General features: G+C 44.5%; 2 protein-coding genes across 4 annotated transcripts in view; one reads left to right on the top strand and one right to left on the bottom strand.

Annotated features, from left to right (window-relative positions):
• Window positions 1-271: 271 nt before the first annotated feature.
• On the top strand, window positions 272-3218 carry METTL21A (methyltransferase 21A, HSPA lysine). 2 transcript variants are annotated; one of them, XM_059853294.1, is made up of 3 exons: window positions 272-490; window positions 1669-1780; window positions 2739-3218. In XM_059853294.1, exons 1-3 carry the CDS (start codon window positions 344-346, stop codon window positions 3134-3136), a joined length of 657 nt encoding a protein of 218 aa, XP_059709277.1. In that variant the 5' UTR covers window positions 272-343; the 3' UTR covers window positions 3137-3218. The 2 variants fall into 2 exon arrangements, with proteins under 2 accessions (XP_059709277.1, XP_059709278.1); XM_059853295.1 differs by lacking the exon at window positions 272-490 and adding an exon at window positions 609-1121.
• Window positions 3219-7288: 4070 nt separating this feature from the next.
• CREB1 (cAMP responsive element binding protein 1) overlaps window positions 7289-17305 on the bottom strand; it is a 38350-nt gene continuing 28333 nt past the window's right edge. For both annotated transcript variants that reach the window (XM_059853290.1, XM_059853289.1), the window contains one exon: window positions 7289-16775. In XM_059853290.1, the coding sequence (XP_059709273.1) occupies window positions 16546-16775 (230 nt within the window). In that variant the 3' untranslated portion in view covers window positions 7289-16545. The remainder of the gene's footprint in view (window positions 16776-17305) is intronic.

Raw genomic sequence — 17305 nt, 5'->3', positions numbered from 1 at the left:
CGGGCCCCGGCCTCCCGCCGCAGGCAGCGCGGCGCTTCTCCGCTCGGGCCGCCCCGGGGCCCTCCCCGCGCCGCCGGCCCCGGCACAGCCTCCCCGCCGCCTTGGCCCCCGCTCCCGCCGCTGCCGGGGGGCAGCACCGCTCCGGGGACCTTCCGGCCCAGCCCAGCCCCGCGTACCCGAGCAGAGACCGCCCTGCCTCGGCGGCTGAGCGCAGCCGGTCCCGCTCGGCCGCGGCGCGGGCGGAGCGGGCGGGCCGGGCCCGGGCGAGGGGCCGGGCCTGTCCCCGCGGCGGCCCCGGGGCCGCGCTGAGCCGGGGCCTGGGGCTGCGGTCGGCGGCGGCGGCATGGCCTTGGTGCCCTACGAGGAGGGAGGCGGCTGGACTGCGCGGCAGCTGCACAGCCCTTCGGCCACCTTCCACTTCGCCCGCCGCACCATCCGCCTCCAGCAGGACTGGCGGCGGCTGGGGGTGGCAGCCGTGGTCTGGGACGCGGTAGGTGCTCGTGGCAAGCGCAGCCTTTCTGCGCTCGGTGGCTTCCTGTGGCTCTTGCCGAGCTTTCAGATTCACCGTAGAAAATTATTTACCGTAGAATTGTAAAGGGAAGGCTTTTAATTTTTTTTTTTTTTCATGTTAGGAAAGAATATGTTAAACTGTGCTTTAGTTTTCCCTCTTCCCTCATAAGAGATCCTGCAGGAATGCAAGAGAGATGCACCACCCAAACCCTGCACAGCCAGTGCCCGATACAGGAGATACTCGGGATAACTCTCACCTCTTTCTTTACAGTGCCTGGTGATGTTAGCTTGGCACCCTTCGGAGCACAGCACAGATCCCACTGCTTGTAGCCTCAAGCAGGACTGCCGATAGACTTTATCTCGGGATAAGAGCCGTCCAAAACAGAGGGGTTTGTGGTGGGTCCAAGGCCACAGCGCCATCACTCACAGCATCACTGCAGGAATCCAAGGGCTTCCCATCGGGGTGGATTTCAGTCCACACACAGATTGCACTTTTACCTCTAGTTTAAAAGAAGAAGTGTACCATTTTCAGCAAACTTCCCAAATGAATTGGTGTACAGGGTTGCTGATCTTTCTGGACATCAGCTTTGACAGAACTTGCTGTGGGAGAGGTACTTATCAAGATCTATATAATATATAACATATTATATACAACCAGCTAGAAGTGTCATTAGTTTACTTTCCCTGTGTCCTTCCCAAGGGCACACCAGTGTTGTGCAGAAACCTTTTGAAATACCATACAAGATACTATGAAACCTTATTCTGGACTTTTGCAATACTGTGTTCATTCGCTAGTGTTTGACAACCCCTCAAATTTCCTTTGAGGAAATTTTTTCCAGGTACAATTATTGTATTTCCTTTCCAAATACAACTCTTTCTACCTCCTGTTATGTTTGGGGATTCATGGAGCAGTTATCACATCCCAGCTGTGGTTCTTTTTTCCTTTTGCCGGTAGGAGTCTTCCATAAAACTCTTCTATAAAAAATTCCCATAAAGCATAAAAAGACTGTAGGTGCACACAGGAGGTGGAGAAGTGCTGAACAAAGTCTGCTGCAGACCTGAAGCACCTGACCCTTCCCATAACCTTCTCCCTCAGGTTAAGCCAGAAAGCCTGTGTTCAGTATGACTGAAACCCTGTGCCCTTGTCTCTTGGCTTAGGCTGTTGTTCTGTGTGCTTACCTGGAGATGGAAGGCATTGATCTCAGGGATCGGTCTGTGATTGAGCTGGGAGCTGGAACTGGATTGCTGGGAATAGTGGTCACGTTGCTAGGTAAGGGCTTTTTCCTTGCCTTGTTTAAAGCAAATCACAACTGTAGTAAAACCAGCTCTTTTACGTGTACATGCCTGGTGTAGAAGTGAGCACCAAAGCTGCACGTGTGACCTGTGATGGTTCTCTGAGTCCCTGCTAGACTCAGAGCCTGCTGCGGTATTTGTTGTAGTGATGGTGCCCCTGCAGTTTATTTTGTGGCGGGACCCTGTTGAGGCTGTGCCTGTTGCCATGGCAAGCAGCTCAGCAGCATCCAGCTCTGCAGCATTCCCCCCCAGGGACAAGAGCTGTGCTTCCCCTCTTCCCCTTGTCCTCCCATGCAGATAAAGCTACAGACAGAAACCATTTCATTAGCCTGTCTTGCAGAAATTATTTGCTGCTGATCTGTGTGTGGATGAAGCAGGATCTGGGTACTATGTTAAATTTGTGCAATCATTCCCAGGTTAACTTTGTAATTCAAAGCTCTAGTGGCTGTGAAAGGTGCCTACTGAAAACAGTTTGACAAAATGCAGTCATGCCATGAAAACGCATAAGGCATAACTTTTGTCTGACCTGTGAAAGAGGCTCTCTAGCTACAGAAAAATATGGAATTGGAGCAGGTTAATTGTAACACCCCCTGTAATTTATTCTTTTGTTGCATATGGAAAGGCCAAAAGTAACTCCTTGACTTTCATGCATTAAGAAAAAGCACCGGAAAATATGGTTTTTTTCCCTATCCAACTTAATCTTCACGTAGAATACACTTTATATTCTTAAGTGACTGGTGAAGGTTAGGATGTCTCTAGACAGGGGAGTTTTGCTTATTTTGTTCTTTTATTTGTTTGTTTTAAATCAGGCAGCTTAGGGGAGCTGATAATGTTTAACAGGAACTAAGGAGCCTGCTGGAGTTCAGCATTGTATTCCACATGCTGTATTGAGGGATGTGGATTGTGAGTGTAACCATGTCCTCCTGTCCCCTTAGGTGCCCGAGTTACCCTCACAGACAGGGCGGCAGCCCTGGAGCTCCTGGAGTCAAATGTGCAGGCGAACTTACCCCCTGAACTACGTCCCAGAGCGGTGGTGAAGGAGCTGACGTGGGGAAAAGACCTGGATAACTTCTCTCCAGGAGCATTTGACTTAATCCTGGGTGCAGACATCGTTTATCTGGAGGAAACATTTGCAGAGCTGCTTCGGACGCTGGAGCACCTGTGCTCGGAGCGAGCGGTGATCCTCCTTTCCTGCCGCATCCGCTACGAGCGCGACCTCGAGTTCCTGAAGATGCTGAGGGAGCGCTTCTCTGTGTCCGAGGTCCACTATGATTCCAGCAAGGATGTGCATATCTACAAAGCACAGAGGGGGAGTCCCAAGGATGACTTGTGACTCTCTGCTTTGTTAATAAGCCACTGACGCTGTTCAATTCTCCCCTTTGTTTCTACTCAATACACTTGTTCCTAAGCATGAAGTTGCAGTTGTGTTATTTCACTGGCTTCTTGTTCTGATGGTCTTGCCTGATCACTGGGTCTGATACAGCAAGGATTGTACTTCTGTTCTGCATATTGAACCTCTGCTTCATATATGAATAGAGTCATATAGGGTGTTCCACTGTTTTTTTATCAAATGTCATTTTTGAAACTGATTCAAGTTGCAGAAATCTCCAGCATCAAAATTGTTATATCAAAAGGTCTGTTGTTTGAAATCAAACCACTTTTAACTTCTGGGGGAAACTTAAAGAGATTACAATGGGGTTTTTTCCCTTTCTCGCTTCCTTAACTCTAGAAAAGTAGGAGAGTGGATGAAATAAAAGCTAATGCTCCAGCTCTAAATGCTTTAGCTCTTCAAGACTTCTGCATCTTAGAAGTTGCAATAAAAGAAACCACTTAAAAGGCAAAAAGAACCAAAGGCAGATGCTATAAAATTGCTGTCACTGCTGTGTTGAGGAGGCACAGTGAAACAAAGAAAAAATCTGGAGGGGCTCTGGAAACAGGGATTGCCAAGTAAGCCAGCTTAGAAATCAGTGTTATTTTAACCTGATTTGCAAGTGAGTGGGCTACACCTGCAGTACTCAAGCAGTTGTGGTTTTGAGTTGTCCCTAACAAGTCTGCCTCACACAGATCGAGGCTCCTTGGAGGAGATACACGTGCACATGTGCCGCTGGGAAAGTGCAACAAGGAAACTCAAGCTGTTCTTAAAATATCAAATCAGCCCTTGACTCTCAAAGTGCCACTAGATAATGTTCTGCTTTGTGCCTTTGTTTGTGCTCCCTCTGTCTCTGAGAGCTGTTACTTATGACAGGAGGGTGCCCTGTAAAGTCTTTGCAGCAGAGGAAGTACTTACTCGTGCATTACTTGGGACCTTGGGGCAGCATCCAGGTTTCAGTGTGCTTTCAGTGCACAGTGGTAGTTAGGACACTGCTGTAAGTAACAGATTTCATACCTTGAGCTTGTTAAACACATCTGTGTGTTTATCCCACAAGATCTGGGAATCCATCTCGCACCAGACTTCCTTCTCTTTCTAGTAGTGGAAGAATGAAACTGATGAAAACAATGGGCTAACAGAAGACAGCTACACCTCTGAACGCAGGAATTGCTTTAGTACACTTTTTGTGTGTGGATGTGGAACTTTTTTTGCTTTAAACTTAAACTCAAAAAGCCTCAGGTCAGGCTCAGACTTTGAGCATGTGTACATATTTGTCACTGGCAACAGCAAACAGCTTTGCAGAACAAAGCAGCTTTGGGCCATGGGCATTTTGGGTGTTTTTGTCACTTTTGCTTCCATCATACTTCCTGGTCGGTGGTCCAGAAGTGCTGTGCTGACTGTAATGTGGAAATGACACATTTTTCACTAAGGTTTGTGTTTCATCCCTGGCACATCTCTTGCATGTTTTCAGGGAATTTCCTTGCTTGGCTTCAGACCCGTCTAGGAGTTGCTGCTCTGAACACTTGCTGTAACAGTATCCTCAGAAGCCACATGGTGTCACTAAAACAGTGCTTAGGCAGCTGGCTGGGAATTCGCAGCCTGAAACTGGAGTTGCAGTCAGTTTGGGGGAAGAAAGACAGCACCTTTAACTAAGAACAGATCATGAGATGAGCTCCCATGTGTCAGGTGTAGCTCCTTCTGTGCTATCAGCTGGGTGAGCAGTGGATGAAAAGAATTATGAGCTCTCCCCCCTCTCTCTGGCTCTAGTTTTGGGAGTGTGGCTGTAAGCTCTCACCTCACCTCTCCCTTTTCCTCCCTACTGGTGTATCCTTGTCTCCAGACTCACCTGGGATTAGGCATTAGGCTCATGTGTAGCTCAGGCTCCCCTTGGGCTGGAGCTGGCAGAAAGCAGTGTGCTGGTGCCTGGGCTCTGAGTGCCCAGGGGAACTTTCCTGTGGGAAGAGCCTGGCAGCGCCCGGCCCTTGCAAGAGGCTGGAGCTGGCAGCACTGACAGCCAGAGCAGCTTGCACTGTTGCCATGGCAGGAACATGCTAAAAATTCTGCTAATTTTTGAAACTGCTTCAAGTTGCAGAAATCTCCAAATAGCAGAGAATAAAGCACAGAATAAAGGCTGGTGCAGCAACCTGCACACTTCTAAGAAGGGGTTTTGCCTCAGGTCTTGCTTTGATGATAGAAACAATTTTGTACTTTTAAACCAATGCAGTTTAATTCCATCTAATTGTCAATTGTTCTGACAGTTGTTCAGTGTCAGATTTCCCATTGCTGCTGTTACAGCCCACAGCCATCCTGCCAGAGCAGGCATGTGCCAGTGGAGACCAGGCTTGGCTTCCTTCTCTGTGCTGCTGTTACACAGCAGCTGCATGCACACCTTAGGGAGCGTGTTTGAAGGCTGCAGCGATGCTACTGCCCATAAATAACCGTGGAGAAAAGCAGAGATGGCACTGGCAGCTCTGGGGAGTGCCTTGCCCCTGACCTGCAGAGCTCTTGGTGGCCCCTCCCCAGCCCAGCAAGTGGCACCCCTCAAGGGGACACCTTCTCCTCTGACTGCTACTGGGGTGCATGTCCTGTTAGACTTAGGAGACCAGAGCCAGGAATAACTGCAGTTAGGCCACAACCATGTGCACATCAGTTGTGGTTGCATTTAAAGCTACAGTGTTTAGGAGCAGGCATCAGCCGTGAGAATGCAGCTCAGCTGAAAGCTGCAGTCCATCCCCCCGGGCAGTGCTGGCACCCAGGTGCACCAGGCAGTGAGTGCTGCCTGCTGTTGTCCCAGGCTGGCTTCACAAGTGTTGTGTATTCCCACCCACTTACCTTCAGGGAGAGGTCAGGAGTGAGTCAGGCTGTGAGTGAATCATGCCAGGCGTGCAGGACAAGCAGCAGAGTGTAAGTGCTGCTGAGGAGCACAGGGAGCAGCCCTCTGCAGTGACACCTGCACACTCGGCTGTCCCAGCCCAGGGGTCCCAGGGGAGCTCCTGCTCTACTATGAGATGATGCATGACAACAGCTGCTGCCAGCAGCTCTTTGGCAATTACACCAACACCCTGCCCAAGCACTTTGTGTCACCCTGTTCATCCCAGCTCTAGAGGATCCCACTCCTTTGGGTGGTTCCATTGCACTGATCCTGTTTTGTAACAGGTGATCTGAGCTCATCTGTAGAAGGATGTGTTTGGCATGCATCCCCGAGTAGTGGGGCAATGCACAAACAGTCTCCTGAGAAATTCACTCGCTCTAGGGAGTGGGTCCAAGGCAAAGGGGAGTGACCAAGTAAGACATGACCACGCTGTGACACTGAGAAACCATCCCTGAAACAGGTGCAAGAGAACCAGCTTTTCTGAAGTGTCACTGCAGCCAAGGTAATGTTTGACTGATATTAAGATACATAGCTGACTACACAGGCATCTGTTACCCACTTCTTTTCAGTGCAAAATTCGAGCCAAACTGCATTTTTGTCTCAGGGACTAACCCTGTTTGGGATTCTCTCTCCTTACTGTAGGTTTTTCTGAGCAAGAACGTGAATGGCATTATACAAACTAGAAAATCCCAGCCGTAATGAGCTGACCTTACTGCTTCCCCTTGATTTCACTGGAGGTGTGTTTACCTCAGTGCTGAATTTGTTCTCCTGGCTTCCATCCCAGTGTTTGGATCCAGCCTAGCAGATTACATAATAGGGCTGTGATCCTTGCAGTGTTTGCTGCCTTCTGTTTCTGTTCTGTTCTGAAGACCAGTAGTACATGGTTTACAGGAATGCCTTAAAGTGAGACATGCAGCATATTTAAACTGTGAATGGCATAAGCCTTTCAAACATTATTAAACAACAGAACTGCCACCAGAATGGGTACTGGAAAACAGGTTTAAAAACTTCAGGAGGAAGAGAAACTTTGTTTTTCAGAACTTAACCTCTAACTAAATCTAATTCAATTAAGATTAAAAAGAGCCTTCTCTTTGGGGAGAATACTTTATGAATACTTAGGGTAGGGCACAGGTTGAGATGATACCATAGACTGCTCAAAATACACCTTTTCCCATATTCTTCTAGTTGCCATTTGCCACTAAATTTAATTAGTGTAAATGGAACACCCTGCTCAAAAAAGAGACTTTGTAGAGTTTTTTAAAGCATGTTTATGTGACTGCACATAAATGTTTGTGTAAAAAGGGGGTTATGACAGTTTATACCACAAAGGTTACAGTAAGAAAAAGCACTTCTTTATGACAATAATTCACAAATTCACAAGAATCACTTTAATATACAAAGCAATTACTACCATTCTGAAACACAAAGCAGCTAATATGTACATAGTGTTAATAAAATGCATTATAACCCAGTACAATTCCTTTTAAACACAGATAAAGCACAAAAAAAAAGGAAAAAAAAAGAAAAAAAAAAAAAAAGAACGCAACAGGGATGTTTCTAGATTTTGGGGAGATGTAAAAAAGACTTTATTTTCCCCCAGTGATGGATTTTAATTTAGTCTTTTAACTTCCACAAGTATGTGGGAGTCAAGCTCAAATACCCTGTTCTGTGCTGACATGGTTTGGGTAAAGAATCAGAAATGCAGATGAGGTGAACATACTCTTTCCAGCTTACACTACAAAGGGAGAAGAACACCTTCGCTCTGGAAGCTTCCCTGAAAAACATTGTTTCAAAACAGTTTCAAAGTATAAATCCAGAGTAGAAACAACTAATTTCTGAAGTGAACAACCAATCTGTGGAAAAAATCTGTGAAGGGGTTGGCTGCCAACTAGCACCTCTTCTTGTCCTGTTCCCATCCCAAGAAGTCCATTATAAGCAGCACAGTTTCAAATCTCGTATAAACTTGAAGTTGTAGAATGTTTTAAAATTAATGTTTTAATATAAATAAATGTAATTAAACACACAAAAAATGGAGTGGCACCTGGATAAAACACAACTTGTGGAGAGCACCCAAACGTCCTTAGTTCCTAAGAGTGGCCATTTCCAGATAAGCAGTTGGCTCAAGGCCTGCCATCCCCATGCTCTCACTCAGCTATCCCCTAATTTAGAGGAATGTGCAGCTGAGGCTGAGTGAACTGCTCGAGTCCTGAGTGCAGTGAATGCTCAGCTGATGGAGTGTGCCAGCCATGGGTCATTCCAGCCTGCCCCTGGCCCTTTCCCTGCCAGCACACAGCTCCTGAGGACAGCTGACTGCTCCTGCCTCTGCTGCTGAAAGCAGCCCTGAACTCACCACACAGCAACTCACAAACCTTCACCTGCAGTGCCAGAAAGCAAACAGGTCACTCTCTTCAATTTGTGCTATGCCAACTAGCCCAAGCACATCTCTCTGCAGGCCACAGCTGAAATACATTTTAAAAACACATTCCAAGGCAAAACACTTGAAATGCAAACCCTCTTTACACCACCTGGATCTGGTCCCTTTCCCCCAAAGATTCTCACACATAAGTCTCTATCCACAGACCTGAACCTGTCACAAGCACACAGAAGGTGATTTCAGCAGCCTCTCTTCACCAGTCTGGCTCCTTCCAGACCAACGGAGCTTCAGGCTTTTGTAAAACCAGCTAGCAAATTACACAGCTCAGAAAAACGAGTTCCCAGGCAGACAACAGAGAACCATCTATGTACTGTATGCTTTTTAAAACCTGCTCACAATGACAGACTTCAGGGTTAAATGATGATCACTCCTGCTAGAGAAAGGTGGTTGTGCTGTGTTTTTCTTGGTGACACATTGTCAATGTACCTTTATTTCCTGGTGTCAAATTACTGGAAAACCTTTTGATTTATTTTCTTGGAATGCAGCTTGTAAAATCTGCAGACAAATCTCAAATTAAGAAAAGGGGAATAAAGTGGCTGAAAAATAGTTCAGCTTTCCTTCCAAATTAACCTTCCTTTCCCACATGGGATCACTGAACTAGTTCTACTCTAAAAATAATTTCACATCCATCCTCTACAAACTGCTCCAGACACCACAGGCTTGATTCCTGCCCCTCTGAAGCAATGCCTGCTGAGCACCAGGTGCTGATCTGCAAGTTGCATTAGCCAAGGAGTCAACTGCTGTGGAGGAGTGAATTGTGTGCAGGCAGCAGGATCACAACAATTATGCCAGAAATCTTCTCAAGCAAACCAAATTTACCTTATTTTTTTTCCCCTCTGTGTTTTGCTCGTTTTTTTCTTTGAAAGTGCACATTTTAATTAAACATTTACAAAGAACATAGTGTAACAAAAATAAATACATGACCTTTTGGTTGGATCATTGGCAAATGTTACATCACTAACCAGGCTCCAGGGTAAAAAAATTACAAAAATAAGGTCTTAGAAAATCAATTAAATCCTCTATGAACTATCATAGATTTACAACCACTGATATCAAACTTGCTTTGATGGGTGGATTTGTCTTTAAACCACAAAAAGCACTGTCTGCCATAAATGAAAAAACAAAATAAAAAAGCAGGTGCCAGTTTTCACTAACAGATGACTAGTTGCTGCTGCAGTTTACTGGAAGCCCAGATTGTAAAAAAGCAACCCGTGGTACAAATTTAGGTCAGAAACTATCAGGGCTGTTTTTCCTTATTAAATCTTTTTTTGTTTTCCTGAGCCTCTTAATGATTCCAAACACCCCACCAATTTTCTGACCAATGTACAAGTACCAGAGAAGACAGTGATCTCCAATGCCAATGCCAGCTCCAGGCTAGCCAGAACTACAGGTGTCTGAGCAGTCCTGATGAGCACAACAGGCTGAAATTGTGCTTTCAAATACAAGCAACGGTGCTGGCAACTACCCAGTGCTGGTGAAATTGCTGCCTAAGGAAGAATGCATCACCACTACCCCAGGAGGAAAACAGAAGTCTTACCAGTGGTTCCTTTAGAAAATAACACCTTAACAACCTTTCCAAATGTTTTGCCTTTGATATATAGCTGCCAAAGAGAAAAAAAAGCACAGAAGTGAATTACTCTGGGTGGTGGTGGTTGTTAAACAACTGCTTACATAATTTCAAAATCGTCATCGATAAAAAACAAACTTCACAAAAGCCACGAAAGATGAAATAAAATTCTTGAAAATGGATAACTGAGAGACAGCACAAAACAAATCAGTAATTAAGAGCTAGAATAACGCAGCCCAGAGCTACTGGGGTGAGGGAAAGCTTTCACACACACACACACACACATCCACACACACCCAGACACACAGAAAAGTAAAAATTCTTTTTCTGACCTCCATATACTATAATACTCAGCATTCCTGACTTAAAAGCTCTCAGAGCTGTAGATTATATACTGTGTGTATATATATATATGTACATATATTATACATATGTATTTTCCAAGAATATCTAAATTAAAAGAGCACCTTTGACAATATCTTAACTGCCTGATTGGTGCTGTTGTTTTGCAAAATAATGACATTACAAAAATTATATTTCAAACCAATTCTTGTTTATTATGAACGTAACGGATCTAGCCCTTTCTAACCCTCTCTTCAGGTAAAAGAGTCTATCAGTTCTTGAAAACTCACAACCGTGAGATATAAAACTAATCCTCCCTCCCCCTTGTCAGCATCATTTCCATCCTACCTCCAAATGGCCTTAGTTTATAGAAGCTTCTCACCCCAACCTCACTACTTGGTAAATAACATAGGAACGGATTCCTGTGTCACATTCTTTCCCTTTTTGGGTCAATATGAATAGTAAAGCATGTATGGGTAGCCTAGCCAGCCCTGTACTTGGTCTAATACATTTTTTATTATTGTAATCTATAATTTTCATTAAATAAATTTGTGTCCTATAATCCTCAGTGCAGCATAAATAAAAATAAAGATTCTTGCAGACCCCTATGTACTTTGAATTACATTCCTTTTCTTAGTGGAACTTTATTTGCTAATGAAGTCTAGGCTAAAACCACTACAGGCCACTTGCAGACCACACACAGACAAACAGGTAACACAGTTCTCCTCTCGCTGCCACACAAGTTTGCACAAACTATGTATTAGGAGAACCCCACCTGGGCACTCTTTTAGGCTCCCGTGCCCATTCAGCCCCCAGGCTTTGTGCCCAGTGATTATCAGCAAGCTCTGGACAGTGTTCATTACCCACGAGACACAGCTCTCAGAGCAAAACCTCACATTTTTTTGCAAACAGAAGTTCTACAAAAGAAACAGCCTTAATGTGGGCATATACAGCCTTTTCTGTGCTCCTCAAAGCTGGAGGAACCATTCCATGTAATTGCAAATGAGGCCACCATGAGCTTCATGCTTTACAAGAATGCCTCCTGTATTATCAACATTTCTATTTCAGTACTCGTTCTGGAAAATGTAACCGTTTTATGTATTTGTGTTTGCTGATTTTAAAATCAGATAGTTTTTATAAAAGCACTGCTGAGAACTTAGGGCCTTCTTTAAATTTGCACCGCTAAACTAATAAATTCATCTCCCATTAAATAAAAACACAAAAATCAACTCTCTATGGCAGATAAAAATAGATCATTTATAAACATCCACAAAATTTGTGAAAGTTAATTATTTCATATTTCTGATGCTTGTGTTCTTTTCTGGAAATATAAGTGAAATTTGAAATTCTTGATAACTCCAGATGTAACAATAATGCTGTAAGTTTAACCCTGCTCCTTTTAAATTAAGTCTCTTGGAAACTGAATGCCCCTCAAATGAGAAATCTATAACTTCTAATACTGCTTAGGTGTTTGAGACTCAACTGCCCAGAGTCTTCCAAGTATTTTCCTTACACGTCACGCTGATTGTACAACCTTTCAGAAGCCTGTGTGTGAAATTTATCCTAAAAAGATACAGAGTGAATGGGAAAAAATATTAGCTAATACTCTGCTAGGCAAGGCACTGGTATAGACCAGAGCCTTATCCATACATTTCTATACATAAAAGTTTGACCAGAAGCCCAAAGTAAACTTACTCCATCCAATGACCCGAGTTAACACAGTGAGAGACTGGCTTCAGAGGGCCAGTACACAAACCACACATGATTCTTTTGGACACATTCTTTTTGACAACTTCTGGATGTTCTTTTTCAGCATGATTCTTTTGAAGTCCTAATGCTTAATACAGAATTTAAAAAAAATATGAATTACCTTTTTTAACACCATAAATCTGGGAAAGACCACAGTTCCTCAGTGCACAGAAAAAAAACCTGATCTTGCAAACATCTGAGGCACGCAAGTAATTTTAGTTGCAGGAATAGATTACTCAGTAAATCTGACCCTTTACATGAAAAAATAACCCAGACAAATTAAGAGTTTAGTTAATCTGGCCAGGTTCAAATAATCAGTGTTTTCCCTTTCAAAGCAGGAGTTGGAATATTTGTGTTTGAAGTCCTCTTGAATATTTGAGGTTGTCCTAGTAGTTGTTATACTGAAATTTAATTTATGTATAGAAGGCAGCCTCAAAGTTCAAAAAAAAATTTAGCAAACCAGGCTGACAATTCTATTGAGTACAATAATTTCCATTGCATAAGACAGTGGTAGGGAAATAAAAACAACCTCATTGCTCGAGAGGACTTGGGACACAGACCATACTGTCTTCAGGGAGTACTTCAGTGGAGTTGGCTATGCTTCAACTGCTTAGTTGTTCTGCACACAAATAGGTAGTGCTTTAATGTGTTACCCCTGTTTACAGAACATCACAATTGCATCTTTCTTTACCATTTTCTTTCCCATCCAAATATAATTTCCCAATCTATATCCTATGAAGTTGGCGTCTGTTTTCTGTGCATCCAGAACACCGAACGCACTTGCACACAATAAACTATGAGAATCAACAACTGAGCAGTGAAGCTCATTGCAATGCATTTGTTTCTCAGGTATGGAGAAGGTTTTACTAGTCCAGGAGGGCTTAACAGAGATTGCAGACCAACCCCCTCCTGGGCTAGTGTGAAGCAGGTCTGTTCTCTCCACACCACGAGCGTGGCAGTGAAGCGCCCTTGGTCTGGCGTGCTGCTCAGCCGTGCGTCGGCACAGCTCAGCACGAACGTGTGAAACCAGTGTGGCAACCACTGCTTCTTCATTGCACCATGCATGCTCCACCTCTGCGGCCCACCTCTCTCTGCACCAAGAGGCTGGGGTGGCTCTGTCTCTAAGGCAATGGAAAGAGCTCAGCACAAATTCTTGACATCTTTGCAAAAGGACCCTCCCCACGGTAACTTCCCAAGTGACCACTGCTACTCCTTGAAGAGGATCGGGAGACGAGAGAGAAGCCTGTTCTTCTTCTTCACGCTGAGACTGATGATGAAATTCATCTTGTAAGGGGAGAAGTGGAGGCAAGTACTTGAACATTCACAGTTTGATGCAAAGCACAGATGAAGTATATTCTGTAGTTGCTTCAGGCAGTTTTGCGCATAGAAAAAAAGAAATGTTTAGAAAATAAAAAGTTTACTTTGTCTTTCTGGGTATAACCAGAACCAGTCTCTATCCCACCTGGACAAGTGAAAATGAGAATCCAAAATTAATCTGATTTGTGGCAGTAAAGGTCCTTAAGTGCTTTCAACTCCTCAATCAGTGTCTTGTTTTGGTTTTCAAGCACAGCCACTCGATTTTCTAGACATTTCACATACTCCTTTTTCTTCCTGCGACATTCACGTGCTGCCTCTCTGCAAAGCAAAAAAGGCCATTCAAATCCAGAACAATCATTTGCAGGCATGGGCTATAACTGCTTTCAGGCAAACCTTTACTAGTACTGCCATCTTCAGAAGATGGAGGTATTGCTAAGAAATGCAAGTGAGGAAAAAACACCGAGTTCATAGCAACTGCTCCTCTCAAATCACACACACTCAAGATCCTCATATCACTTCAACATACACATCCCACTAAGACAGCACCAGTAAAATTATTACTATTGTGAGCAAAGGATCCTAATCAGGGATAAAATTTTGCTTGCAGGATTCATATTGGAGCCTTTAGGCTGAGTAAAATGCTGCTGCAATAATTTGACTTTATTATCATCTATTATTCTTTTTACAGTCTTTAACCTCTCCCTTTGAGCAGTCCAACAAGATGGATCAACTGGTGTAAAAAAGTGCTGTACTTAGAGCATTCATGTAGTTGCTCTTGAGCAATGCTTTCATTTTAATAATGATGTCTGCATCACTGCAATGATACTATTAATGACTCTAATAAAAATAAGAAACAAAAAACCCCATGTCATTCTGCAGTCCCTGTCAGCTACACCGAAAACAGACCTCAAGACAGTCTAACTTTTAAGCCTTGCTTGTAAAGAGTGAGCTGCCTGTAGGTAACTTGGTAACATACCAAGAACACCAGTGAAAAACACCAGAAGGTATTAATGTGCTGCTGAGCATCCTGAAGCAGGAACACCAAGGCAGGAACTACCCTGCACAGCAATATAATGGCACCAAGGTGCAAAGCAAGCACAAGGCTAAATGCCATGGGCAGATGGGAGCCCAGGCAGAGGGCTCTGCTCCTGCAGTGCCACTTGTCCAAGCAGCACTCTGCAGACACAGGGAAATAAACACTTATTTGCCCTGAACCTTTAGGTGCAAAGCAGAACAGCTTCAAAAATAAGAGTCTGTGTGCCCCTTCATTGCAAACACTGCACAGACTGGTGAGACAGTCAGTGTTCTGGGAAATGAGAGGACAAACCAGAACCCAGTTCCTCCCCTTATTAGATAAACAGTAGCTGTAAAAACAGAATGCATTCCATTCCAGACCTAACTGATAAGAAGCCTCTAAAGTAATTTCTGAAATTCAGCTCCACAAATGAGACAGGATGAAGAAAACATAGCCTGTAAGCCCTGAAATCCAGTCATCCATTTGTCACTCCCACAAATACAATTTCACATGCCTGCAGCGCTTCAGTAAACCATGTGTAACATTTTGAATTTAAAGTAATTCTGGGCTGTTAGCAAAAGATTAAGTACTAGGGGATCAGGAAGTGCCTCCCAGTGCAAACTACTAACAAGACTTCTTGGGTGACAACATTTTCTTTCTGTGATTTTTTTTCCCCTTTAGGCTGTGTATATTAAGCCACCTCAAGTCTGTGTGTGCTAGTTGTTTATTATGAACAGCCAGAGTTTTGCTGAATTACAACAGAGCTTTAAAAATGTAAAATTTATACAGAAAATTTGCACAATAATATCTATGAATATTTACACTATAATCCTCCAGTAAGTACCACCTTACCATCTGCCTCTCTATCCTTTTTCCCCACTTTGCTATGGAGCTTAGATTTGCAAATATCTATTAAGCAGACAGGCTAAAAGCACTACATGCAACATGATACTGTTGCAAAAGCTGTCAATTTAACTCAAGTGGGGTAATTCCCCATTGTTTTTCTTGGCTTTCACAAACACAAAAGCTTTCTTTTACTGGAATAAGACTGATGACTAAATGAGGGTATTCTGTGATTCTAATTAATTTTTTTTCAAATGCAGAGCTTGAAAGAGTGATATCCACTATTCACTGGTATGAGAAAACTATATAAAAGGGGAGATGGGTGACATTCTGTACGGAAACCTTTTAAAAAAGTGACCTCTGCTGTTCAGCATTATTTATTTCATTAAAGCTCCTTGCATAAGCACTGGGTCTGCTCAAGTAAGTTTTAATTATGTTCACAGCACAGCAACCTACAGAAGATAAATGAACCTGCACATCAGTTTTTTCAGACTGACAGATGAAGTTAACAAGGTTTTCAGGGGGCTTCCCCTGCTCAGAAGGGCAGGAAGCACTGGGTTCTCAGTGTCACAGTGGAACACACAGGCTCCAATCTGTGACTCTGGGTAAGAGTTCAAGCTCGGTGTGATGGGCCAGTTCAGGCCAACCCCTTCCCACTCCCACAGCAACAGACTTCAGGAGCATCCTGCTCAACTTCTCCCTACAGCTCCCTTCCTTTGCTGCTCCTACCCACTCCCACCTCTAAGCTTAGCTGCTCCTCCTCACACACTGGATCCTAGAGGATCAAGTCTTTACCTTCCTTTTAGCCCCTCTGCTGCCACTACTGGCTCCACAGGACTTCAATCAAAAGGAACAGCTGCTCATTTAGCCTTTGCTTGAGCCTTTCAGCCCCTGGAGGAGAAAACCCAAAGCGGCTAAAAGAACAATCAGGAGAGTACTCACAAGGAGCACACGTGGGCCAGCAGCAAGGCTAAGGGAGAGAATCCAGCAAAGTAAACCACATGAATGTAGTAACTCAAAAAAGCAACTCATCTTGGTGTTTGTAAGAATGTATCTGCAGTCATACAAGTATCTCACCAATCACTTTTCTTCTTACTGCAACACCAAATTCACACACCCCACAGAACGAGTCTGACACTTTACTCCAGGTTTCACAGTCACAACACGCAGCATTAGCAGATGTGCGCTTCTGCTCTGCATTTTTAAATAAAGGCAAATTCTTCATAAAGCATGGCTAAGAAAGATCAGCACTCTTAGCACTCCAGGCCTGTGCAGAGCTGCCTGGGCAGTAGCAGTGATGTGAAAGTACGTGCCTGTTCTTCATCAGACGCACTTCCCTCTTGCGCGCCGCCTCCTCTGCCGGCTGGGTGGGCAGCGCTGGCGAGGACGCCATGACCACTCCCGGTGCAATGGTGCTGGTCGGGGCCGTGCGGATCTGGTAGGTCTGCACGTCTCCTGAGGCAGCTGCAGGGACACACGGCAACAGGACATCAGTCAGGTGACAGCGCTGTCACACGTGCTGTGGAGAGCGCCTACTCATCCCTAACCTGTCCTCTCCCTGACACAGTCACCACTGTGACCCGGCCATCTCTCCGCGCGCGCAGCCCGGGCCACAGCTCAGGAGGGACAGCCATCATCTGGGTCAGCACTGCCACCCCAGGCTCCCTTTATTCATATCTGCAAGGTTTTGGGCATTCCTGCTGAAGAAGTCTACATTCGTGCTTGGTAACTTGGTTTGTCTTGCAGTATAGCTGTGATCCTTTCTCCCTTATTATATTTCTTTGCACTGCTCTGTTTTTTGGGCAAGTCTAGCATTTCTGGAGAAGGATGGGGTCACTATTTCTAGCTATGCTCCAAATGTCTGTCTGGAAAGGGAGGAACTGCAGGTGTAAGTATCTAACACAGAAAAAAAGGTGTAAAAATGTAGCATTTACTCTCACAAGAGATGGACAGTGCACTCACTCTGTTGCCTCTTTAGAATGAGCAAGGTCTTG

Source organism: Haemorhous mexicanus, chromosome 8 (genome assembly GCF_027477595.1).
Source record: "Haemorhous mexicanus isolate bHaeMex1 chromosome 8, bHaeMex1.pri, whole genome shotgun sequence".
Classification (NCBI taxonomy): Eukaryota; Metazoa; Chordata; class Aves; order Passeriformes; family Fringillidae; genus Haemorhous; species Haemorhous mexicanus.
Note: the sequence above shows the minus strand (reverse complement) of the source record. Positions and strands in the feature narration are given on the sequence as shown.

Excerpts from the sequence above, each read along its gene's own strand:
- METTL21A (XM_059853294.1), top strand. The coding sequence starts at position 344 with ATGGCCTTGGTGCCCTACGAGGAGGGAGGCGGCTGGACTGCGCGGCAG. Across the intron at positions 491-1,668 it reads CAGCCGTGGTCTGGGACGCG|GCTGTTGTTCTGTGTGCTTA; the intron begins GTAGGTGCTCGT and ends CTCTTGGCTTAG. Across the intron at positions 1,781-2,738 it reads AATAGTGGTCACGTTGCTAG|GTGCCCGAGTTACCCTCACA; the intron begins GTAAGGGCTTTT and ends CTGTCCCCTTAG.